The 20,795-nt window shown below is 37.5% G+C and overlaps 1 protein-coding gene and 1 non-coding gene across 2 annotated transcripts; one reads left to right on the top strand and one right to left on the bottom strand.

The window, feature by feature from the left end:
• Nucleotides 1-520: 520 nt before the first annotated feature.
• On the bottom strand, nucleotides 521-18,800 carry LOC131173351 (squalene monooxygenase SE1-like). The gene is made up of 8 exons (XM_058135639.1): nucleotides 18,570-18,800; nucleotides 18,307-18,418; nucleotides 17,998-18,172; nucleotides 17,693-17,853; nucleotides 17,339-17,559; nucleotides 16,861-17,136; nucleotides 725-1,021; nucleotides 521-619 (listed from the first exon to the last, which is right to left on the bottom strand). Exons 1-8 carry the CDS (start codon nucleotides 18,798-18,800, stop codon nucleotides 521-523), a joined length of 1,572 nt encoding a protein of 523 aa, XP_057991622.1.
• On the top strand, nucleotides 14,331-14,438 carry LOC131173575 (small nucleolar RNA R71). The gene has a single exon (XR_009143891.1). It is a non-coding gene; the product is annotated as a small nucleolar RNA R71 (small nucleolar RNA).
• Nucleotides 18,801-20,795: the final 1,995 nt, after the last annotated feature.

Below are 20,795 nucleotides of genomic sequence, written 5' to 3'. Positions count from 1 at the left end.
TTAAATAATTAAACGTAATATTTGTGATACTATGATAACACTATAATATATATATATATATATATATATAAATTTTAATAGAAAAATATGTAAAAAAATTAAATCACGAGTCCAAAAAGCTAATAATATTCAAATGTATACAAGTTCCAAGTAGGTTGATCCATTCAAATATGCATGGAATAATTACGTAATAAACTAGTACAGTCCAATAAATTTTGAAAGCACAAATAATTTACAATATTTCAAAAAATGAGGATTTTTCTTTTGTATTTGACTCTAATTGCAACTGGACTCGAGATCTGATAGTCCTAAAGATGAGTATAAAATCACTAAACTAAAATTCATTAGTAAAATATGAAGTAATTACATTTATATGTGCTCCAGCCAAAGAAAATATGTTAGGAATCTAATATAAAAATTTACGTAGCGTAGTTGATCTCCTAAATCCTTAGGTTATCTCCAAAAGCAAGATGCACTGCTACCAACTTTCTTTGATTTCAAATCTTTGCATTTCTTGTTCTCAAACAACCTGACATCTGTAATGCGTGAGCATTGTAGGGAAGAACATTTGTTGAACTCCTTCTGCCTTTATGATAGGGAAAATGATTCTTAATGCAACCTAAAGAAAGAAAAGAATATGATAGAAATTAGAACTTTAAGTATATATTAATGGAAGTCATTTTAAATATAGGAAATCATCGAAAGTACTATTGGCAATACACACCGAGATCATTCTAGCTCCAATCCACATGCGTGCTCCAATCCACATGCGTGGAATTGAAGGAAATGGAACTATTAAGCGGCTGATGCCATAGATAGCCACCGCAAAGAAATGGAGAACCAATTTCAATGGACGAGGATTTAGACCAGAGAGTAAAGCAATAGGTCCATTCGAAAATACACCACCAAGAGTCAAATAGTCAAAACATGCTTCACGCATTTCATTTCTTGCAGGATCAGTTGATGCACTAAAAACCTTGTACAAGGCTCCAGCCAAAGTATTTATGGTAGATGCCACAGGCTGAATGGAAGTGGATATGAAGGGTTAGCACCAATTTTAATCTCATCGTTGTGGCCAAGAGTACTACCCTATTGTTTACTGATGCGTCCCTACCGCAAGTGCACGGGTCGTACAAGTAGTATAGAAAAGATATCGATCCCACGAGGAGTCGTGTTAATGATTGAATTTTTGATATAAAAGTTGACTAAATCGAAGTATTTATGAAATTAAAGTAATGAATTGATGGGTAATGGAGCGTGAAATCTATATGTGCAAAATCAATATTCTATTCAACAATGTATTGCATTAAAATAAAATTGCATCAAATTGAAATAAGCAAGTTCAAATATGGCAATATTGAAAATGGCAAGCAATTAAATTCAATTGAAAATTAACAATGGTAAAAAGGCGATTCCGGAGTTCGGGATTTCATATTCTAGCTATTTTGGGATTTAAATCGGTTATCCAATTTTATGAAACTTATGGGTTTTAAGGAGATTAATTTTTAAATCATTTGAATTCCCTTTCGAGTGAGACAAAGAGTGCCTTAATCAAACTAATCCTACTTTCGTGGAGTTAGAATTAATTAAGACCCATTAAGTTCTTTAATTAATCTGTGAATCCTCTTAATCCTTAGCCTATTTCTAGGTCTAAGTTAATTAAGTCTAATTTCTTGATTATCTATCACAAGGCCTTCTCCTTTCGGTGCTTCAACCATGGATTAAGAACATCACTTAATGGGATCCTACACTAAGCATGTCATTAAGCATACAAGAAATGAATAAAACTCATTAAGACCACAAAATATGGATTACCCAGTCAAAATCCACAAAATATCTCAAATATTACAACCCTTACTCCAGAATCAAAAGTAAACTACTCACTATCCATAATGCTTACAAGATATGATGAGTTTAAATGGAAATAAAGCTTTAATCTAAGCTAAGAAGTAAGAAATTAAACACTAGAAATGTAGAAAAATGTAAGGAAAGAAAGAAATCTGCAAATCTTGGTTGAAAATGGTGTGGAAGGTGAAGGTGACTCTTCAAATTCTGCTCAGCCCCTCCTTTCCTTTTCTGCTCCTTGTCTCCTCTCTAAAAATGGGAAAATGGGACTATATATAGCATTTTTCTGACATGGAGCCCTAAAATGGTATGTTCTAGGAGGAATTATTTGAGGGAATCTCCTGCCAGCTCATTAATGAACTCTTTATGGGACTGCATAAGTGGACTGCATAAGTTATGCAGTCCCTTATGCAGTTTTCGGCTGGTTCTGAGTCACTTATGCGAAACTGCATGACTTGGTGCATAGGTTATGCACAATTCCGTGAAGGTGCATAAGGGAGGCGAGAATGTGCATAAGCTATGCAGTCTCCTTATGCACATTTCAGTTGGTTCTGAACAGATGATCTTTCTCCTTATGCAAATCTGCATAGCTTATGCGGCTAGTTATGCACAGTTTGGTCAATGCATATTTCAGCTTGAAAACCTATTTTTGACATCTTTGGCTGTAGAAGACACTCCTCAATGGCAAAATTCTCTTCAGTCCTTCAAAAACACCATTTTTCCTACAAAACAAAGTAAAAATTACAAATTAATGCAAAATTGACAACTATGAAAAACTAACTAATTAACTAATGAAATTAGCTAAAAATGACTAATAATCAAATAAAAATGGTTATAAAATTAGACCTAAATGACTATGAAAAATGTATGCATCAAATACCCCCAAACTCAAGCTTTTGCCTGTCCTCAAGCAAACTTTAAAATGTGGTGCAAAAATTTTAGGGGTGCCTTATCCAAAGAGCTATGAAAATTACCTATTAAAGTAGCTAAACACACCTTTAGCCATACCAACAATCCATATACCCATCATTCAAAATGCAAAGAATCTAATGCTTATCCAAGCTTTCACCGCTTAGCCATCAAGTCAATTATCATTCAAAATCCCCAAACCAACCAATCAAAAGAGAGAGAGTCATGCTCAAAAGGAATTCATGGACAATCAATAACCAAAGTGTCTCTATATAAAATGATGGAATTGAATAAATGAATGAATAGTTTTCTAATCCCATAGGCAAATTCCCTACTCCTATCTCCACTAATGTAGCAAGTACTATCAAGAGATCAAAGGTCTTTTTAGGGATGTAATGGGGCCATGGGATTCAAAAAGAGGCTAAGAAGAAAAATGGGTAAAAAGGATTCAAAGCATGAGAATATTTTCAATCTTGACAACATAAGGTACATTTCTTATTTTATTATACTTTTTTTTATATATATATATGGAGGAGAGAAATACATAATGAGAATTGTCAAGTGCTAGCATAGTTTACAAAACATATAAAAATGGAGGAACATTTTGATACTTTAAACTTGTATCTTTCATTTTCTTTTGATGCTTGTCCCTAGAATTTGCCACCCCCAAACTCATTCCTTTTAATACTTTGAGTGGATTTCTTTCATTTTGAATGACAATGGTGAAAAGCACATATACTAGCACTTTTTACAAGATGGCAAGCATTTCTTCTCCCTTTTATTGTATATATTTTTTTCTCTTTTATTATTATTTTTTTAGAAAGTGTACCTAATATTCAATATTATTCTCATGAAAAGGGTTGGAGTGTTTGGTTCATTGGCTAGGTAGCAATAAGGGTTTCAAGAAAAATTAGGAATAAAAAGGTTCAAAGGGGTTTGCAAGGGTTAATTTTAATTAGGAAAAAGGCCAAAGGTTTAAAATGAGAAGGTTTAAATCAAAGAATGCCTAATCATCTCTCTTTTCAAGTATAAGCTGGTATTTCGCCTTGAAAGGTTTAGAAAATTTGTTCTAGGATTGGTGAGACATCATTTGACTACCTTATATCCAATAACTCCCTCTAAACACTTCCTTCTCCAAATGACTAATTGGGTGGCTTTTTGGCTAAGAAGATATAGGCAAGGGATAACACTTCAAAACTTTGCACCTCTTAGGAAACTTTCAATCCACAAACCCAACTAAAGGTAAGTCAAATCACTCTCATAGGCAACTTTTCAATACTCAAGGGATTTGGCAAAAGATTTTAATGCATGATGCATGATTCCTAAAATGAGTAATGCATTAACTAAATGGAGGGAGTCTATTTGTATGCAATGTGTACAATTTCTAAATGATGTATAATGTGTGTGTAAATGTGTTATGTATATGTATGTGTGGAAATATATGTAAAAATATTTACAATATATGAAAATGAAATGGGATGAGATGTTCCTATACTCAAAATGTGAAAAATGAAACAAAAATCAAGCAAAAAATCAGAATGTACACCCCTAAACTCAAAATTGGACATTGTCCTCAATGTCTCATGCAATGTATTATCAAAAGTCAAAGCAAATAGTAGTTACCAGGAATTGTAAAGATTAAGAGCAAAAAGAAAGAGTTACCTGGTATGGAACAGATGAGAATTCAAGATAAAGGGATGCATAAGAAGCTGCACAGGTTATGCAGAGTTAAGTGCTGTCCAGAACATGTGCATAAGTAGGATGCATAAGCCGTGCGGGTCTGCATAAGAGGCAATATAGGCTGCATAGGGTATGCGGGATGCTTGCATAAGGGAATACAACACATGCAAAGGTCTGCATAAGTAGCAGAAAGGGTTGCACAGGCTATGCAAAACAGTGGCATGAGGAAATTCATAGCCTGTGCAGTGTATACAAAAGCTGCTGCATGGGAATTGGCAAGGGAAATGTATAACCAGCAGTAGAAGTATTGAAATATATACAGAGTATGGGCAAATATGTACAAAAGGGCAATAAGTGCAATGAAAATTAAAGAGGACTAATGTAATAGCAATTCAATAAAATTTCAAGAAAAACAGAATTTAAAACAAACTAATTCAGAATAAATAAACATAATCCAAAACAAACTATAAATGTTTGAACATATTTACAAAGAAAAGGTCCTACAAGATTGAACAAAAGTAAAACAGAAGCTAATCTATGTCTATTGTTTTGCCTTTGTCCAAGGATGTTGCTAAGGGCAGTGGTATCACTGCATTGTCGAAATGATGGTGCTGGAGGAGGTGATGGAGGTGGGGGTGGCATGCCCAAAAAGATCATGAGTTGCTTCACCATTTCCTTCAATTCTTTCTGCTTATCCTTGGTTTCCATGACAAGGTCAAATAGGTGATCATGACGATCCTTGAGTGTATCAAGACCAGTGTCAAGCTTCCTATCCACAAAGTAGATATCATCACTAAGCCTGTCAAGGTAGGTGAATAAGGCTTTAGTGTTGAATGCAGGAGGGGCTGTGGATGAGGAAGGTTCAGCTGTAGGAGGTATGGGCTGAGCAGAGGCAGCTGGGATGTCCTGAGCAGGCTGAGGGGGTGGGGTAGGTGTAGTAGGGTGCTGTGGGACTGATGGGAAAGGTTGGGTTTCTGGTTGTGCAATAGGCTCAGTTTCTGCTGCAGGGTGGGCAGTATCAAAATATGACAAATTGAACCCTGTTTTGGTTAAGTGTGCAGTATCAAAATATAAAGTGTCCACAAGTGCTGGTATTGAGTGCTCTGCAGGATTAAAACCAAAATGCTTGGCTATGACAGTGATGAGCCCACCCAAAACAATGTCACCTATGGATTTGGTGGCAATATGCAGCACATGTTCACAAAAGAAATAACCAGGAGAAACCTTAACTTTGTGAAATGCACACCATAACATAAATAGTTCAGATTTTCCCACAAAGACTAGTCTAGTCCATCTGCCCAATATGGTGCTAGCAATCAGCCTATGAATAAACCTAAGTGCAGGGTCAAGTATTTGGGATGTTTTTGATCTTCCAGCAGAGAAAGTTTGAGGTTGGTTTGTGATGATTCTCCAAAATTGGGCAGCATTCCAAATGCCCTTGTTGGCTACCTCTACTCCAGTATGTGGTACTCTAAATAACCCATCAATTGCAAAACCAAAAATGCTATGAAATTGGTCCAATGACAGCTCTCTATTTTGCCCCAAGCATCTAAATTTCATAATTGGTTTATGGTCTACATCATGCAATTTAAGGGTAGCAGAGAATGAAGAAATAAACTCCAAAACTAGAGTTGGATAAACTATCTCCTGTTTATGCACAAATTCCATCCAACCCATACCATCAAGATATGCAACTACATTGTCAAATAAACCAAGGGATTGTAGAGAATCAGCAGATATATACCTAGTGGGTTGTACCCTTCTATCCTTGAGTCGCTTAAAAGCTGCTTTTTGAATTGTATCAGGAAGAGGCCAGGGTAGCTTTGATACATGTGAGGCTGCCGAAGTTGTCTTTTTGGTGGAAGAGGGTGTAGAGGCTGGAGCTTTTGGCTTTTTGGGTGGCGGTTCCGACAATGGGGTGGGTGGGTCTTTGCGTTTGGACAGAGGAGGGGCAGACGACATGGGTCGCACAGATTTGGAACGGATTTTACATTTGTATGTGGTTGGGGGAGGTGGTGGGGGTGTCGGTTGTGGAGGGGAATTAGGGTTAGGGGGTATTGTTGACAATGGTGAAATCTGGAGAGGGGAAGCTGGACGGGAATGGGGAGGGGACTCCATTGCCGATGGAGAGGATGGAGAGATAAGGGCGGAAATGAAAATGTAGGGGGAAATTTAGGGTTTACGTGATGAAAGTGCTAGTGGAGAAGACGGGAGAGAGACGGTGAGAATGCCGGAAGGAATGGAGGTTGAAGGACGGTCGTGGGGAGAAGAGTCGGGAAGTGGAGGTGGGAATTTTGTTTGCCGAAAATGAATTTGAATCGGGTTTGTAAGAGACTGCATAAGGGGAAAATGATTTAGGCATAACCTGTGCACTCTTTTATACATGTTTCAGAATGATTTAAACTTCAGAGAAATGGCTTATGCACAAGTGCATAGGTCATGCACTGTCCTTATGCACTGTTCGGCAGGTATTGAAATCTTGGGTTGGTGGTCATGCAGTTGTGCATAAGTCATGCACCTTCCTTATGTATGTTTCGGTGACTTTTGAAATTTTGAGGAGTGAAGTCATGCGGGAGTGCATAAGTCATGCACTCCCCTTATGCATCTCTCGGCAGAATTGGTTTTTCAGAGAATCAGGTCATGCAGAAGTGCATAGGTCATGCACTCTGCTCATGCACTCTTCGGCAAGTGTGGAATTTTCTGAATTCTGGTCATGCAGAAGTGCATAAGCTATGCACTCTGCTTATGCACCCCTCGGCAGTTTTTGAGAGTCAGAGTTTTTGGTCATGCGGAAGTGCATAAGTTATGCACTCCCCTTATGCAAACTTCGGCAGAGAGAGAAAATGAAGAATTTGAAGTTATGCAAATGTGCATAGGTCATGCACGCTGCTTATGCAAGTTTCTAAAGATGTGAAATTTGACAAATTTAGGCTATGCAGAGTTGCATAAGCTATGCTCTTTCCTTATGCACTTGCAATAAAGGTGAAAAATGGCAAGAATTGTGGTTATGCAGGATTGCATAAGCTATGCAGTTGCTTATGCACATTTCAACAAGATTAAGATTGCAATGGAACATGATTTGCAAGTGTGAAAAATACCCTAGAATGAAGAAATATAATTCCATGAAGCATAAACCATGAGAAATTTTCACCAAAAACACATCAATATATACAAAGTGTATCAAAAAGACATCACACAAGCATGTAGACATTGATCCTACATAAAAGACTTTTGAGAACTATGCCATTTTAACTCAAATTCTGCAAATCAACATTTAGCACATAAAACTCCATAAAATTTGCATAAAGTTGCATCTAACCACAAATGAGAAATGAACTCTCCAAGTTTTGCCAAGAAAATGCAGCATTTCTACCTTGAATTCTACAACCCAAAGAAGCTCAAAACTGCAAAAATGACTCACTTACCACTATATTAACATTATAAGCACAAGTATTAAAAAGTTACACACCCAACCTCACCAAAAACACAAGCCATTTGCTGCAGACACCCTTTTTGCTGCAGAATGTATTTTTCCTCTGCATAAACCAGATTGCATTTATGCAGCAAAAACCAAATCATTTCTTTTGAAGGACAAAATTTTCAAGTTAAGAATTACTTCCCCAACAGTTCATCAGCCTTTCTTCATGGAATTACATCTACAAGGGACAAGATTTAACAATGTCAAAAATTGAATTTGGGGAGATTTAAGATAAAAACTAAATCAATGAAAATGAAAGAAAATTAGCAAAAGCAAAATAAAAGGACTTGGGATGCCTCCCAAGAGGGCTAATTTATAGTCCTTAGCTGGACTCTTTATGAATTTCACTGAAAAGAGGTGAGGGATTGGAGAGCTTGTAACAGCTTGCTCCTATTATTGGTTCTCTAGTTATGTAATGTTTCAATCTATGCCCATTGACCTTAAAATTCCCAGATTTTTCACTCCAAATTTTAATTGCTCCATAAGGGAAAACCTTAGAAACTTTATATGGACCAGTCCACCTTGACTTAAGTTTTCTAGGGAACAATTTCAATCTTGAGTTGAACAACAAAACTGAATCACCTTCTTTGAATTCCTTTTTCCTCAGATGCTTATCATGCCAAACTTTAGTTCTTTCTTTGTAAATACGGGCACTTTCATAAGCATCCATCCTCAATTCCTCAAGCTCATTAAGTTGTAACAACCTTTTCTCACCAGCTTGCTTAAGATCAAAATTCAAGATCTGAATGGCCCAATATGCTCTATGTTCTAGCTCCACAGGTAAATGACAAGACTTACCATACACTAACCTAAAGGGAGTAGTTCCTAAAGGAGTTTTATAGGCAGTTCTATATGCCCATAAAGCATCATTTAGTTTGATAGACCAATCTTTCCGAGAATTGTTCACTGTTTTCTCCAAAATATGCTTGAGCTCTCTGTTAGAAATTTCAACTTGTCCTGAAGTTTGAGGGTGGTATGGTGTAGCTATCTTGTGCACTACACCATACTTCCTCATTAAGCTCTCAAATTGCTTATTACAAAAATGGGAACCACCATCACTAATTACAGCTCTAGGAGCTCCAAATCTGCTCAAGACAAATTTCTTCAAAAATTTCACTACCACTCTAGCATCATTAGTTGGAGTTGCAATAGCTTCCACCCGCTTTGACACATAGTCAACCCCAACTAAGATGTATCTATTACCATATGAAGGAGGGAATGGCCCCATAAAATCTATTCCCCAGACATCAAATAATTCTACTTCAAGAATACCATTTAGGGGCATTTGATCTCTTTTTGCCAAGTTTCCACTTCTTTGACATTTATCACATTCTAACACAAATTTCCTCACATCCTTAAAAAGATTTGGCCAAAAGAAACCAGCTTGCAAAATTTTACTAGCTGTTTTAGAGATTCCAAAATGTCCTCCATAATCAGAAGCATGGCAATGATGCATAATACTCTGTGTCTCCTCTTCAGGAATACACCTCCTTATTAAACCATCACAACATCTCCTGAAGAGTAAAGGATCGTCCCATCTATAAAATTTCACCTCATGCAAAAACTTTTTCTTTTGTTGCCATGTCATACCTAGAGGTAAAACTCCACAAGATAGATAATTCACAAAGTCTGCATACCAAGGTAGTTTAGCAACAAGAGAGAAAAGTTGTTCGTCCAAGAAAAACTCATCAATAGGGATTTCATCAAATTCTTCACCATCCAATTTCAACCTACTAAGATTATCAGCAACTACATTTTCAGCTCCCTTCTTATCTCTAATCTCCAAATCAAACTCTTGTAACATCAGAATCCACCTAATGAGCCTAGGCTTAGCCTCTTTTTTACGGAGCAAATACCTGATGGCTGCATGATCTGAAAATATAACCACCTTTGAGTCAATAATGTAAGGTCTGAATTTTTCCAATGAAAAGACAATTGCTAAAAATTCCTTTTCAGTTGTTGCATAATTTGTTTGAGCCTCATCCAGTGTTCTACTAGCATAATAAATAGCATAAGCCTTTTTGTCCTTTCTTTGACAAAGAATAGGCCCAATTGCATAGTTGCTAGCATCACACATAATTTCAAAAGGTAGGCTCCAATCAGGTGGTTGCATGATTGGTGCAGTGATAAGAGCTTGCTTCAACCTGCAAAAGGCATCCAAACACTCTTGGTCAAATATAAATGGTGTATCATTACTTAACAAATTAGACAAAGGTTTGGCTATTTTAGAAAACTCCTTGATAAAGCGTCTGTAAAACCCGGCGTGTCCTAGGAAACTTCGAATTCCTTTGACATTGGTAGGAGGAGCCATCTTCTCTATCACTTCAACTTTGGCCTTATCAACCTCTATTCCTCTGTTAGACACCAAATGTCCAAGCACTATCCCTTCCTGAACCATGAAATGACACTTTTCCCAGTTTAACACAAGGTCAGTATCTGCACATCGCTACAAAACTTTAGAAAGGTTAGCCAAGCATATATTGTAACAGCCCGATCCTTCTCCAGTTAGTATTGTCCGCTTTGGCCCATGGGCCTCACGGATTTGTCCCTTGGGAGGTTTCATTCCCAAAAGCGCGCTGACCAGGTGAGGAAGGCTTCCACATATATTGTCACACCCCGGCTTAGGGGGCCCCAGCTCAAGCCCCTCTATGGGTGGCCTTCTTGCCAGCGTACCCTTCTAGAGGTCGGACCTGCGACTCACAAGGTACTGTCCGCTTTGTGGAATTAAATCCCTTCGCCCTGCAGAGCTAGGATTCGAACCCTTATCACTCACGGGTTTGCTTCGCCTCTCACCAATTGAGATATTGTCACACCCCGGCTTAGGGGGCCCCAGCTCAAGCCCCTCTATGGGTGGCCTTCTTGCCAGCGTACCCTTCTAGAGGCCGGACCTGCGACTCACAAGGTACTGTCCGCTTTGTGGAATTAAATCCCTGCCTGCGAGCTAGGATTGAACCCTTCTCATTCACGGGTTTGCAGCCTCTCACCAATTGAGTGCAGCTCAATTGGTGAGAGGCTGCAAACCCGTGATAAGGGTTCGAATCCTAACTCTGCAGGCGAGGGATTTAATTCCACAAAGCGTCCGCCTCTAGAAATGCGGCAAGAAGGCCACCCATAGAGGGGCTTGAGCTGGGGCCCCCTAAGCCGAGGTGTGACATATATGGCCCAAATCTTTTCTTCCCGTTTCCGATGTGGGACACGAAGTTTCCACCCCAGTGCGTAGCTCGTTGAACAAGCACGTCCCAACCCCATCCCTGGGTCGTGACAAGCCCACCAGCTTCCGCCTGGTGCGTCCTCGCACCACACACCGTACTAGAGGGAGTCCAGCTCTGATACCAAATGTAACGGCCCGGCCCACTAGTGATATTGTCCGCTCTGGGCCGAAGCCCTCAAGATTTTAAAACGCGTCAATAGGGGTTAGGAACCTCCATCTTATGAACCCAGCATCTCTCCCGTGTTTTGTCGATGTGGGATTTGCCTAGGGTGTTACAATCCACCCCCCTTATGGGACTCTGCGTCCTCGCTGAGGTTTGCCCCACCATCGTTCAAGGTTGCACACGGAGCCGCTCTGATACCACAAATGTAATGGCCCGGCCCACTAGTGATATTGTCCGCTCTGGGCCGAAGCCCTCACGGTTTTAAAACGCGTCAATAGGGGTTAGGAACCTCCATCTTATGAACCCAGCATCTCTCCCGTGTTTTGTCGATGTGGGATTTGCCTAGGGTGTTACATATATAAAATGAAGATCCATAAACAGAAAAATCGTCCATAAAAACCTCCATTATGTCTTCAATGAAATCTGAGAAGATTGCCATCATGCACCTTTGAAAAGTGGCTGGTGCATTACACAACCCAAATGGCATCCTCCTATAAGCAAAGGTTCCATATGGACAAGTAAAAGTGGTTTTCTCTTGATCATTTGGATGGATAGGGATTTGAAAAAAACCTGAATATCCATCTAAATAGCAAAAGTAAGAATGCCTAGCTAGTCTTTCCAACATCTGATTAATGAAGGGAAGTGGAAAATGATCTTTTCTAGTGGCAACATTTAATTTTCTGTAATCTATGCACATCCGCCAACTATTCACTGTTCTGGTGGGAATTAATTCATTATTTTCATTTTTGACCACTGTCATTCCACCCTTTTTTGGGACAACATGTACTGGGCTCACCCAAGTACTGTCTGAGATGGGATATATGATCCCTGCATCAAGCAACTTCAAAATTTCCTTTTTAACAACTTCTTTCATATTTGGGTTCAACCTCCTCTGATGTTCAATAGATGGCTTACAATTTTCTTCCAAACTGATTCTATGCATGCAAAAGTGTGGGCTTATTCCCTTAATGTCATCTATGGTGTATCCCAAGACTTTTCTAAATTGTCTCAATACTCTTAACAACTTATCAGCCTCTAAAGTACTCAAGTTTGCATTTACAATTACTGGATAAGTGTTATTAGTGCCAAGAAATTCATACCTGAGCTGAGAAGGAAGTTGCTTAAGTTCTACCTTAGGTGCATCTTCTTCCTTGAATGATGGTTGCTTAAATTCGACTTTTTCCTTTTGTGTGAGTTGAAAAACTGGAGCAGAAGTGAATGGTGGACTTCCCTCTAAGTGTTGAGCATATGCAGCTACAAGAGGGTTGTCATATCTATGCCTCCTCCATGAACCAAACAATTTTCAAGTGGATCTTCTGGATATTTCTTTCTGAAGTGTTCTTCAACCAGCTCATCAATGATATCAACTCTCAAGCAAGTATCAGCTTCAGAATGATGCTTTTTCATAGTGTTATTAATGTTGAAAACCAATTGCTCTTCACCAACCCTAAGAGTCAGCTTTTCTCCCTTGACATCAATCAATGCTCCTGTTGTAGCCAGGAAAGGCCTTCCCAAGATAATTGGAATATTAAAATCTTCCTCCATGTCCAAGATGACAAAGTCAACAGGTATGTAGAACTTCCCAACCTTCAGAGGCACATTCTCCAAAATCCCTTCAAGATACTTAATTGACCTGTCAGCTAACTGAAGAGAAATGTGGGTTGGTTTAAGATCTCCCATGTTGAGCTTCTCAAAAATGGAAAGGGGCATAAGGCTAACACTAGCCCCTAAATCACATAAGGCTTTTGTAGAACAAGACTCTCCAATGTGGCATGGAATTGAAAAACTCCCTGGATCCTTAAGCTTTGAAGGAAGTTTCCTTTGGAGGATAGCACTACATTCTTCTGTCAAAGCTACAGTTTCATCATCTTCAAGTTTCCTCTTGTTTGAGAGAATTTCTTTCAAGAATTTTGCATAAGAGGGCATTTGTGAAAGAGCATCAACAAAAGGCACATTTATGTAAAGTTTCTTCAAAACCTCTAAGAACTTCCCAAATTGCCTATCAAGCTTGGCTTTGTGAAATTTTTGTGGAAAGGGAAGCTGTGGCTTGTAGGGTTCAGGAGGTATATATTTCTCTTCCTTCTCTTCAATTTCCTCTTTACATTTTTCTGCACTCTCTTGTTTTTCACTCTCATCAGTTTTTTTCTCATTTTCTCTCTTCTCATAATTTTCACTCTTCTCATTATTTATAACTTTTCCACTTCTTAAAGTAATAGCTTGACATTGCTCTCTTGGGTTTTCTGGTTGACTTGGAAGTTTTCCAAAAGACTTGGCACTTGAGGAAGATGCTTGTTGTGCAATCTGGTTTTCCAAAGATTACATTATGTGTTTGCATCTATTCCAGCCTTGCTTTCATCTCTCTCATCTCCTCATCATGCTTATTTTGGTTAGCAAGAATCTGTTGTAATAAAGCTTTAGTGGTGGAATTTCGTTCTTGCTGTTTTGGTGGAGGGTTCATATTTTTCTGCTGAAAATTAGGCAATGGTTGCCTATTTTGCTGATATGGAACTTGACTTTGCTGTTGTGGTTGAAAATTCTGATTTTGAACTTGATTTTGCTGATTTCCCCATGAAAAGTTGGGATGATTCCTCCAATTTGGATTGTAAGTTTGAGAGTAAGGATTCCCCATTTGCTTGTTTCCATAATTACCAACATATGCTGCTTATTCTCCATAATCTACTCCACAGCTGGTAGTTTCCTCTGCATAAGCCACTTGTTGTGAACTTCCAGCTGATGATGATGAACTAACCAACATACTCAAATCTTCCATCTTCTTCGCAAGGACATTTGTAAGTGCATCAAACTTTGCATTAATCATGTTAAACGGATCAAGATCATACATTCCAGCAGCTTGCCTCTTTTGAGTTGGAGCTGGTCCTCTTGGACTACTCCAAAGATGAGTATTCTTTGCGATTTTCTCCAATAGCTCATAAGCTTCATCTTCATGCTTAATAATAAATTCTCCTCCTGTTTGAGCATCAATAATCCCTCTGATTGCAGGAGTGACATTTGTGTAAAAATTCTGATTTATCATCCATTTTGGAATGGCATGATGTGGGCATAATCTCTCTAATTCCTTCCATCTCATCCATGACTCATAGAGAGTTTCATCTTCTCTTGGTCTGAAAGCTGTCATTTGATTCCTCAACTCTTGAGTTTTTCCAGGTGGAAAATATTATGCAAGAAATGCATCAGTGAGTTGCTCCCAATTTGTGATGGAGTTGTGAGGTAAAGAATCAAGCCAATCCAATGCTCTATCTTTCAAAGAGAATGGGAATAGCTTCAATCTTGCTGCATCATCAGACACTCCAGGTTGTTTTTGCATGTCACAAATCATAGCAAACTTCTTTAGATGTGTGTGTGGATTTTCTGAAGGATGACCTCCAAATTGAGAATTTTGAATCATTTGAAGAACTCCAAAATCCATCTTGTAACTATTTGCATCAATCCTTGGTCTTGCTATGCTCTCTCTTAAGTCATCAAAACGTGGAAAAGCATGATCCATCATACTTCCCCTAGGCAGATTAGCATTAACAACTTCTTCACCTTGGGCTGCATTTTCGTTGTTTTGATCATTTCCAGCATTACCAACACCAATTCTAATCCTCTCATCAGCCATGTCTGCTTCTAATTCAGTTTCTCTCAATGCTTCTTTCCTTCTTCTGGTTTCTTTCTTGTTGGCCTTACAAAACTTTTCAATTTCAGGATTAAACAGTAAGGATGTGTCACTTGTGCTTCTAGCTCTTCTCATAAAAGATTAAAAGTACCTGAAAAAGAACAAACAAACACAAAATGAAAAGATAACAAAGATAAAACTAAAAACAACTAAAATAATCAAGAATTCAATCTTAAACAAACAACTCCCCGGCAACGGCGCCAAAAACTTGATGCGTCCCTACCGCAAGTGCACGGGTCGTACAAGTAGTATAGAAAAGATATCGATCCCACGAGGAGTCGTGTTAATGATTGAATTTTTGATATAAAAGTTGACTAAATCGAAGTATTTATGAAATTAAAGTAATGAATTGATGGGTAATGGAGCGTGAAATCTATATGTGCAAAATCAATATTCTATTCAACAATGTATTGCATTAAACAAAAATTGCATCAAATTGAAATAAGCAAGTTCAAATATGGCAATATTGAAAATGGCAAGCAATTAAATTCAATTGAAAATTAACAATGGTAAAAAGGCGATTCCGGAGTTCGGGATTTCATATTCGAGCTATTTTGGGATTTAAATCGGTTATCCAATTTTATGAAACTTATGGGTTTTAAGGAGATTAATTCTTAAATCCTTTGAATTCCCTTTCGAGTGAGACAAAGAGTGTCTTAATTCGTGGAGTTAGAATTAATTAAGACCCATTAAGTTCTTTAATTAATCTGTGAATCCTCTTAATCCTTAGCCTATTTCTAGGTCTAAGTTAATTAAGTCCAATTTCTTGATTATCTATCACAAGGCCTTCTCCTTTCGGTGCTTCAACCATAGATTAAGAACATCACTTAATGGGATCCTACACTAAGCATGTCATTAAGCATACAAGAAATGAATAAAACTCATTAAGACCACAAAATATGGATTACCCAATCAAAATCCACAAAATATCTCAAATATTACAACCCTTACTCCAGAATCAAAAGTAAACTACTCACTATCCATAATGCTTACAAGATATGATGAGTTTAAATGGAAATAAAGCTTTAATCTAAGCTAAGAAGTAAGAAATTAAACACTAGAAATGTAGAAAAATGTAAGGAAAGAAAGAAATCTGCAAATCTTGGTTGAAAATGGTGTGGAAAGTGAAGGTGACTCTTCAAATTCTGCTCAGCCCCTCCTTTCCTTTTCTGCTCCTTGTCTCCTCTCTAAAAATGGGAAAATGGGACTATATATAGCATTTTTCTGACATGGAGCCCTAAAATGGTATGTTCTAGGAGGAATTATTTGAGGGAATCTCCTGCCAGCTCATTAATGAACTCTTTATGGGACTGCATAAGTGGACTGCATAAGTTATGCAGTCCCTTATCTGATTTAACTGGTTACGAGTCACTTATGCGAAACTGCATGACTTGGTGCATAGGTTATGCACAATTCCGTGAAGGTGCATAAGGGAGGCGAGAATGTGCATAAGCTATGCAGTCTCCTTATGCACATTTCGGCTGGTTCTGGAACAGTGATCTTTCTCCTTATGCAGATCTGCATAGCTTATGCGGCAAGTTATGCACAGTTTGGTCAATGCATATTTCAGCTTGAAAACCTATTTTTGACATCTTTGGCTGTAGAAGACACTCCTCAATGGCAAAATTCTCTTCAGTCCTTCAAAAACACCATTTTTCCTACAAAACAAAGTAAAAATTACAAATTAATGCAAAATTGACAACTATGAAAAACTAACTAATTAACTAATGAAATTAGCTAAAAATGACTAATAATCAAATAAAAATGGTTATAAAATTAGACCTAAATGACTATGCAAAATGTATGCATCATTTACCCAAACTAGATCCTAAATAATTTAAGTCTAGAAATTATAAAAACAATGCTCATATGTAACTTGTGAAAAATCATTTAATCACCTTGCGTAGAGTGTAGAAAGACTCAAGATACTTGCAAAGGGAATATACATTGCTTAGATCATGGAAAGGCCTCAGAAGATTCCTCAATACAACAATATCAGATAGCGCAACTGTCATTCCTCCTCCTGTTAAAGGGTGTCTCATGTTAAATGCATCCCCTAACAGAAGAGCACCAGGAGTGGGATAAGGAGCAGCAGGCATGCTTCTATTAGGCATTGTTCTTATGTTTCCTTTGTTAATTGCAAAATCAAATGCATCATGTAGCTCTTGGGGAGTCTGAAACACATATAAAAGCTCTTGATTATCCTAAAGATTAAAAGATAAATGACTTGTCAAATGCACGTCAAATTTCATATTAAAAAGTTCAAAGCATCATAAATCGAGTTATTTTTATGAGCTCCTTAGCACTATTATCTATACGTATCAATGCCAAAATGAAAAAAAAAATGCATTAGCATGCCTAGAGAACTTTGAATACCTGGGGAGCTACCACAGTTTTCAAATAGTTGGCCATTTCGCCATTTGAAATGGAAGGTAGTTTTTGGCCAGGTATGTCAACCAAGCATCGAATTTCAGAGCTACTAATACGATAGAACAAGATTGGTGAAGGGTCTGCCAGAATAACATGTCCGTGATTTGGGTATGGAAGTTCACAATTCTCTAGGATCAATGCCACAAAACAAGAGGGGATATCAACCTGTATAAACACAAAGTTTCCAAATTTCACTTAAAACTCATGAAATAGAAAACACCTACACATTTAGGAATCTATCAACGAAGTTCAGAAAGAAGTTTTTCTTTCCTAGTTGAAACATAATCTTTAACTTAGGATTGCAGAGAGAGCGTCGCAAATTTGAGAAGCATCCATCGCATACTATTGTGAGCGGAGCATAAGTAGTTAGTTCTTGACCAATTTTAGTTTTGTACTGCACACCCTTGACTGTCCCCTCCACTTCAAGTAGGGATGTTACTGTCCCTTCCTCCAGTCTTACACTACAATGAAAATAAGGGAACATATATGAGCTGTTGAAAGTAATAAAGTGATGTTCTTAATTATGCAGCATGAATTCAATAATTTGGAACATGAAAGGCATGGCAAAGTGAAGGAAGTAACTGGGGGAGAAAGAAGATTATTACTTAGGTAAAGATGCAGCTTTTTCACGCATTCTTTGAATGAAACGTCCGTTGTGAAAACTTCTTCCAGCCACATCTTGATCGAAGTTTTGCAAGGGGTATGATAGTTTAGTACTTTTCCCATTTTTGTAAAGAGCATATCCAAATACCTGTTGAGCATCGATTTCTTCTACACAATCTGCAACAAGCATGCATGTTAAGAATTAGAGCAAAAGTTGAATGACAGATGACCAAGACGGAAAGATTGATGGAATTCACACTGATTCAACAATCCATAAAAGATTATAATAATAATAATAATATCGTACTCACCTTCAAGGCCCAACTCAATTAATTTTAGGTAACCCCCAGGTTGCAGAAGTTCTCCAACAATTCTGTCAGGCAGAGTGAGGTCTCTTTCAATCACATGCACTCTCCGTCCATCCTGCAAATTGAAGGAAGGAAAAGAGATTATTATTATTATTTACCGTAAACTTGGTTTAAATGTTAATATCTGCCTGATGGGTCGCTAATTTTGTGAATTTTTATCCTGTTATACATTGCCATCTAAAGTAGGGAGAGAAGATTAGATTCACCTTGCCAAGAGTGTAAGCAAGAGCTGACCCAGCAACACCTGCTCCAACTATAATAATATCAGTATTCGTGGCATTCTCCGACTGGCATAACACTTGTTCTGAGCTCTTCACAACTTCATCTCTGACATTTTCCCTTGATTCCTTAGTTTTCTTCATTCCTGTCGACCTATGCCACAGTACAAACCCCAAAATAAAAGCTAGAATTCCTCCAATTATATATTGATATTCCATTGCCAAGGATTGAGCAAAACCAATGTTGAAGTGTAAAAAGAAAGGGACTTTTTCTCTGTTTTACGGGTGGTGAGTGCTTGAGTTTTGAACTTGCAGGCTGTGCTGTACACGAAGCAAATGTTGGTGCCCCTTATAGGTTCAGTTGGTCAAAAGATTGCACAAAAAATAAAAAAACTCTCCAAAAGTAGGACTAATTAAATTGGCGAAGTGGTCAAACATAGCTTGTAAAATTTGGGAGTTGAACAGATGAATACAAATTTTCAAGTAACGTTAAAAGTGTTGTCAAGATCAAGAAAAATATGAGGAGCAAATAAGAGAAGATTATTAATGTACTCCCTTGTTGGACTTGACTCTCCAATCTATATATGGAATCTTTCCACATCTCTTTGGATTTAATAAACTATTGAGTTGGAGATATAGGATGATGAAAATAGAAGGCCAGTCAATTTTCAAGAGTGTTTCTCTGTCCATATCTACTTAGCTGACAATAGGTTGTTTGAATAATTCACGGTTAAATCCATAGATAAAAATGAAATGCAATTCTTGAAAAAGGATTTCCTTTTCTTGTTGGATACAAATGGGATCCGAGTTTTAATAATAATTTGTACAAGTAAATTATATTTAGTTATTTCAAAAATAAAATTGAAAAAGAAAAATCATCCTGTGTTTGCACTTCTATTTCCATTCAAAGGTTAAAAAGGCATGCTTGCACGAAATTATTTTTGCATCCCTGCATGCACTTCTTAAAATTATGCAACTGTGATGTGCAAGAATATGGAACTCAGCTGGGTGTGCAGTGAGGGAAATGTGAACGTTGCGACTAACATATCTACACTTTGAGAAACTCTTACCAATACCTAATCTATCATGAAATTATGACACAATATGTATATTTAATGATGAAATCAACATGAATCAATGTCCTAGAAACGTTAGCTGAGTTAGGACTCACGCTTGTACTCTCATATAATAATCAATTAACATGTAGTTTGAACTTATTAAATCAATCAATGGAGTATGACTAATGTAGTTGAAGCAAAGCACTGGTTTTTCCATTTGTCTTTCAACTTTCAATTGAAGAGTCTAATATAGTACTAGCAGAAATATATCATAAAGTTGATATGCTTTGTCTAATTGTATCGTAAAATTAACATCATTTTGTACAAAGCAATAAATAACATCAAGACAATGTATTTAGATGTCACGACAGCATATAACGACATTATGCATAATAATGTTGTAAATTAGTATGAAAGTATTGTTAAAAACTTTAGGTTGTGGGGTTTATGTATCACTTTATGCTTACGGATAATTCTTATTAATAATTTCTTTTTAAATTTTTAACCTGTTAAAGCCTAAATTTATTGTAGAGAATGGTGGCTGGGAAGGATGTTTCGAAGTCTACAGGAGATGGGGGAGGAATTATTGGTTCTAGCTGGCATAGAATCTCTATGAACGGCGAGGGGAAAAAATGGCAGCGGTGACTAACAGTGTAGCGAGATTCCTGGTAGGAACTTAGCACATCCTATCAGGATGCATCGAACTTCTAACAGAACACCCTATTTTGTTTGAGCATCCTATATTTCATCCGAACTTCTTGCTCATTGTCCAAACACCCTGTCTTATCTGAATGTAGTTCCAGACCGAGCACCTTGTGTTCTAATCGAACATTTCATGTCCTGACCGAACACCTCATGTTTTATATGAACATATTATATCCTAACCGAACACCTCATGTTCTAATCTAATCCGGATTTTAAGATCTCGATTACCTTCCATTTGGATCGGATTTTTATCCATACTATATCAATATAAAAAATCTCTTTGTTTTTGTTATGTTGTTAATCATTCCTCTTCTTGCAGGGAATTTGCAATTGGACACACTGCAGCCTAAATTATCAAACAACCTTCAAACTCCTGACATTTTTTTTTTTAATTTTCTTTTTTGCAATAGGGAAGGCATACACACATTGTCTGCAACTGATTTGGGATACT

Source organism: Hevea brasiliensis, chromosome 14, assembly GCF_030052815.1.
Source record: "Hevea brasiliensis isolate MT/VB/25A 57/8 chromosome 14, ASM3005281v1, whole genome shotgun sequence".
Classification (NCBI taxonomy): Eukaryota; Viridiplantae; Streptophyta; class Magnoliopsida; order Malpighiales; family Euphorbiaceae; genus Hevea; species Hevea brasiliensis.
This window is presented reverse-complemented; position numbering and strand designations above follow the sequence as displayed.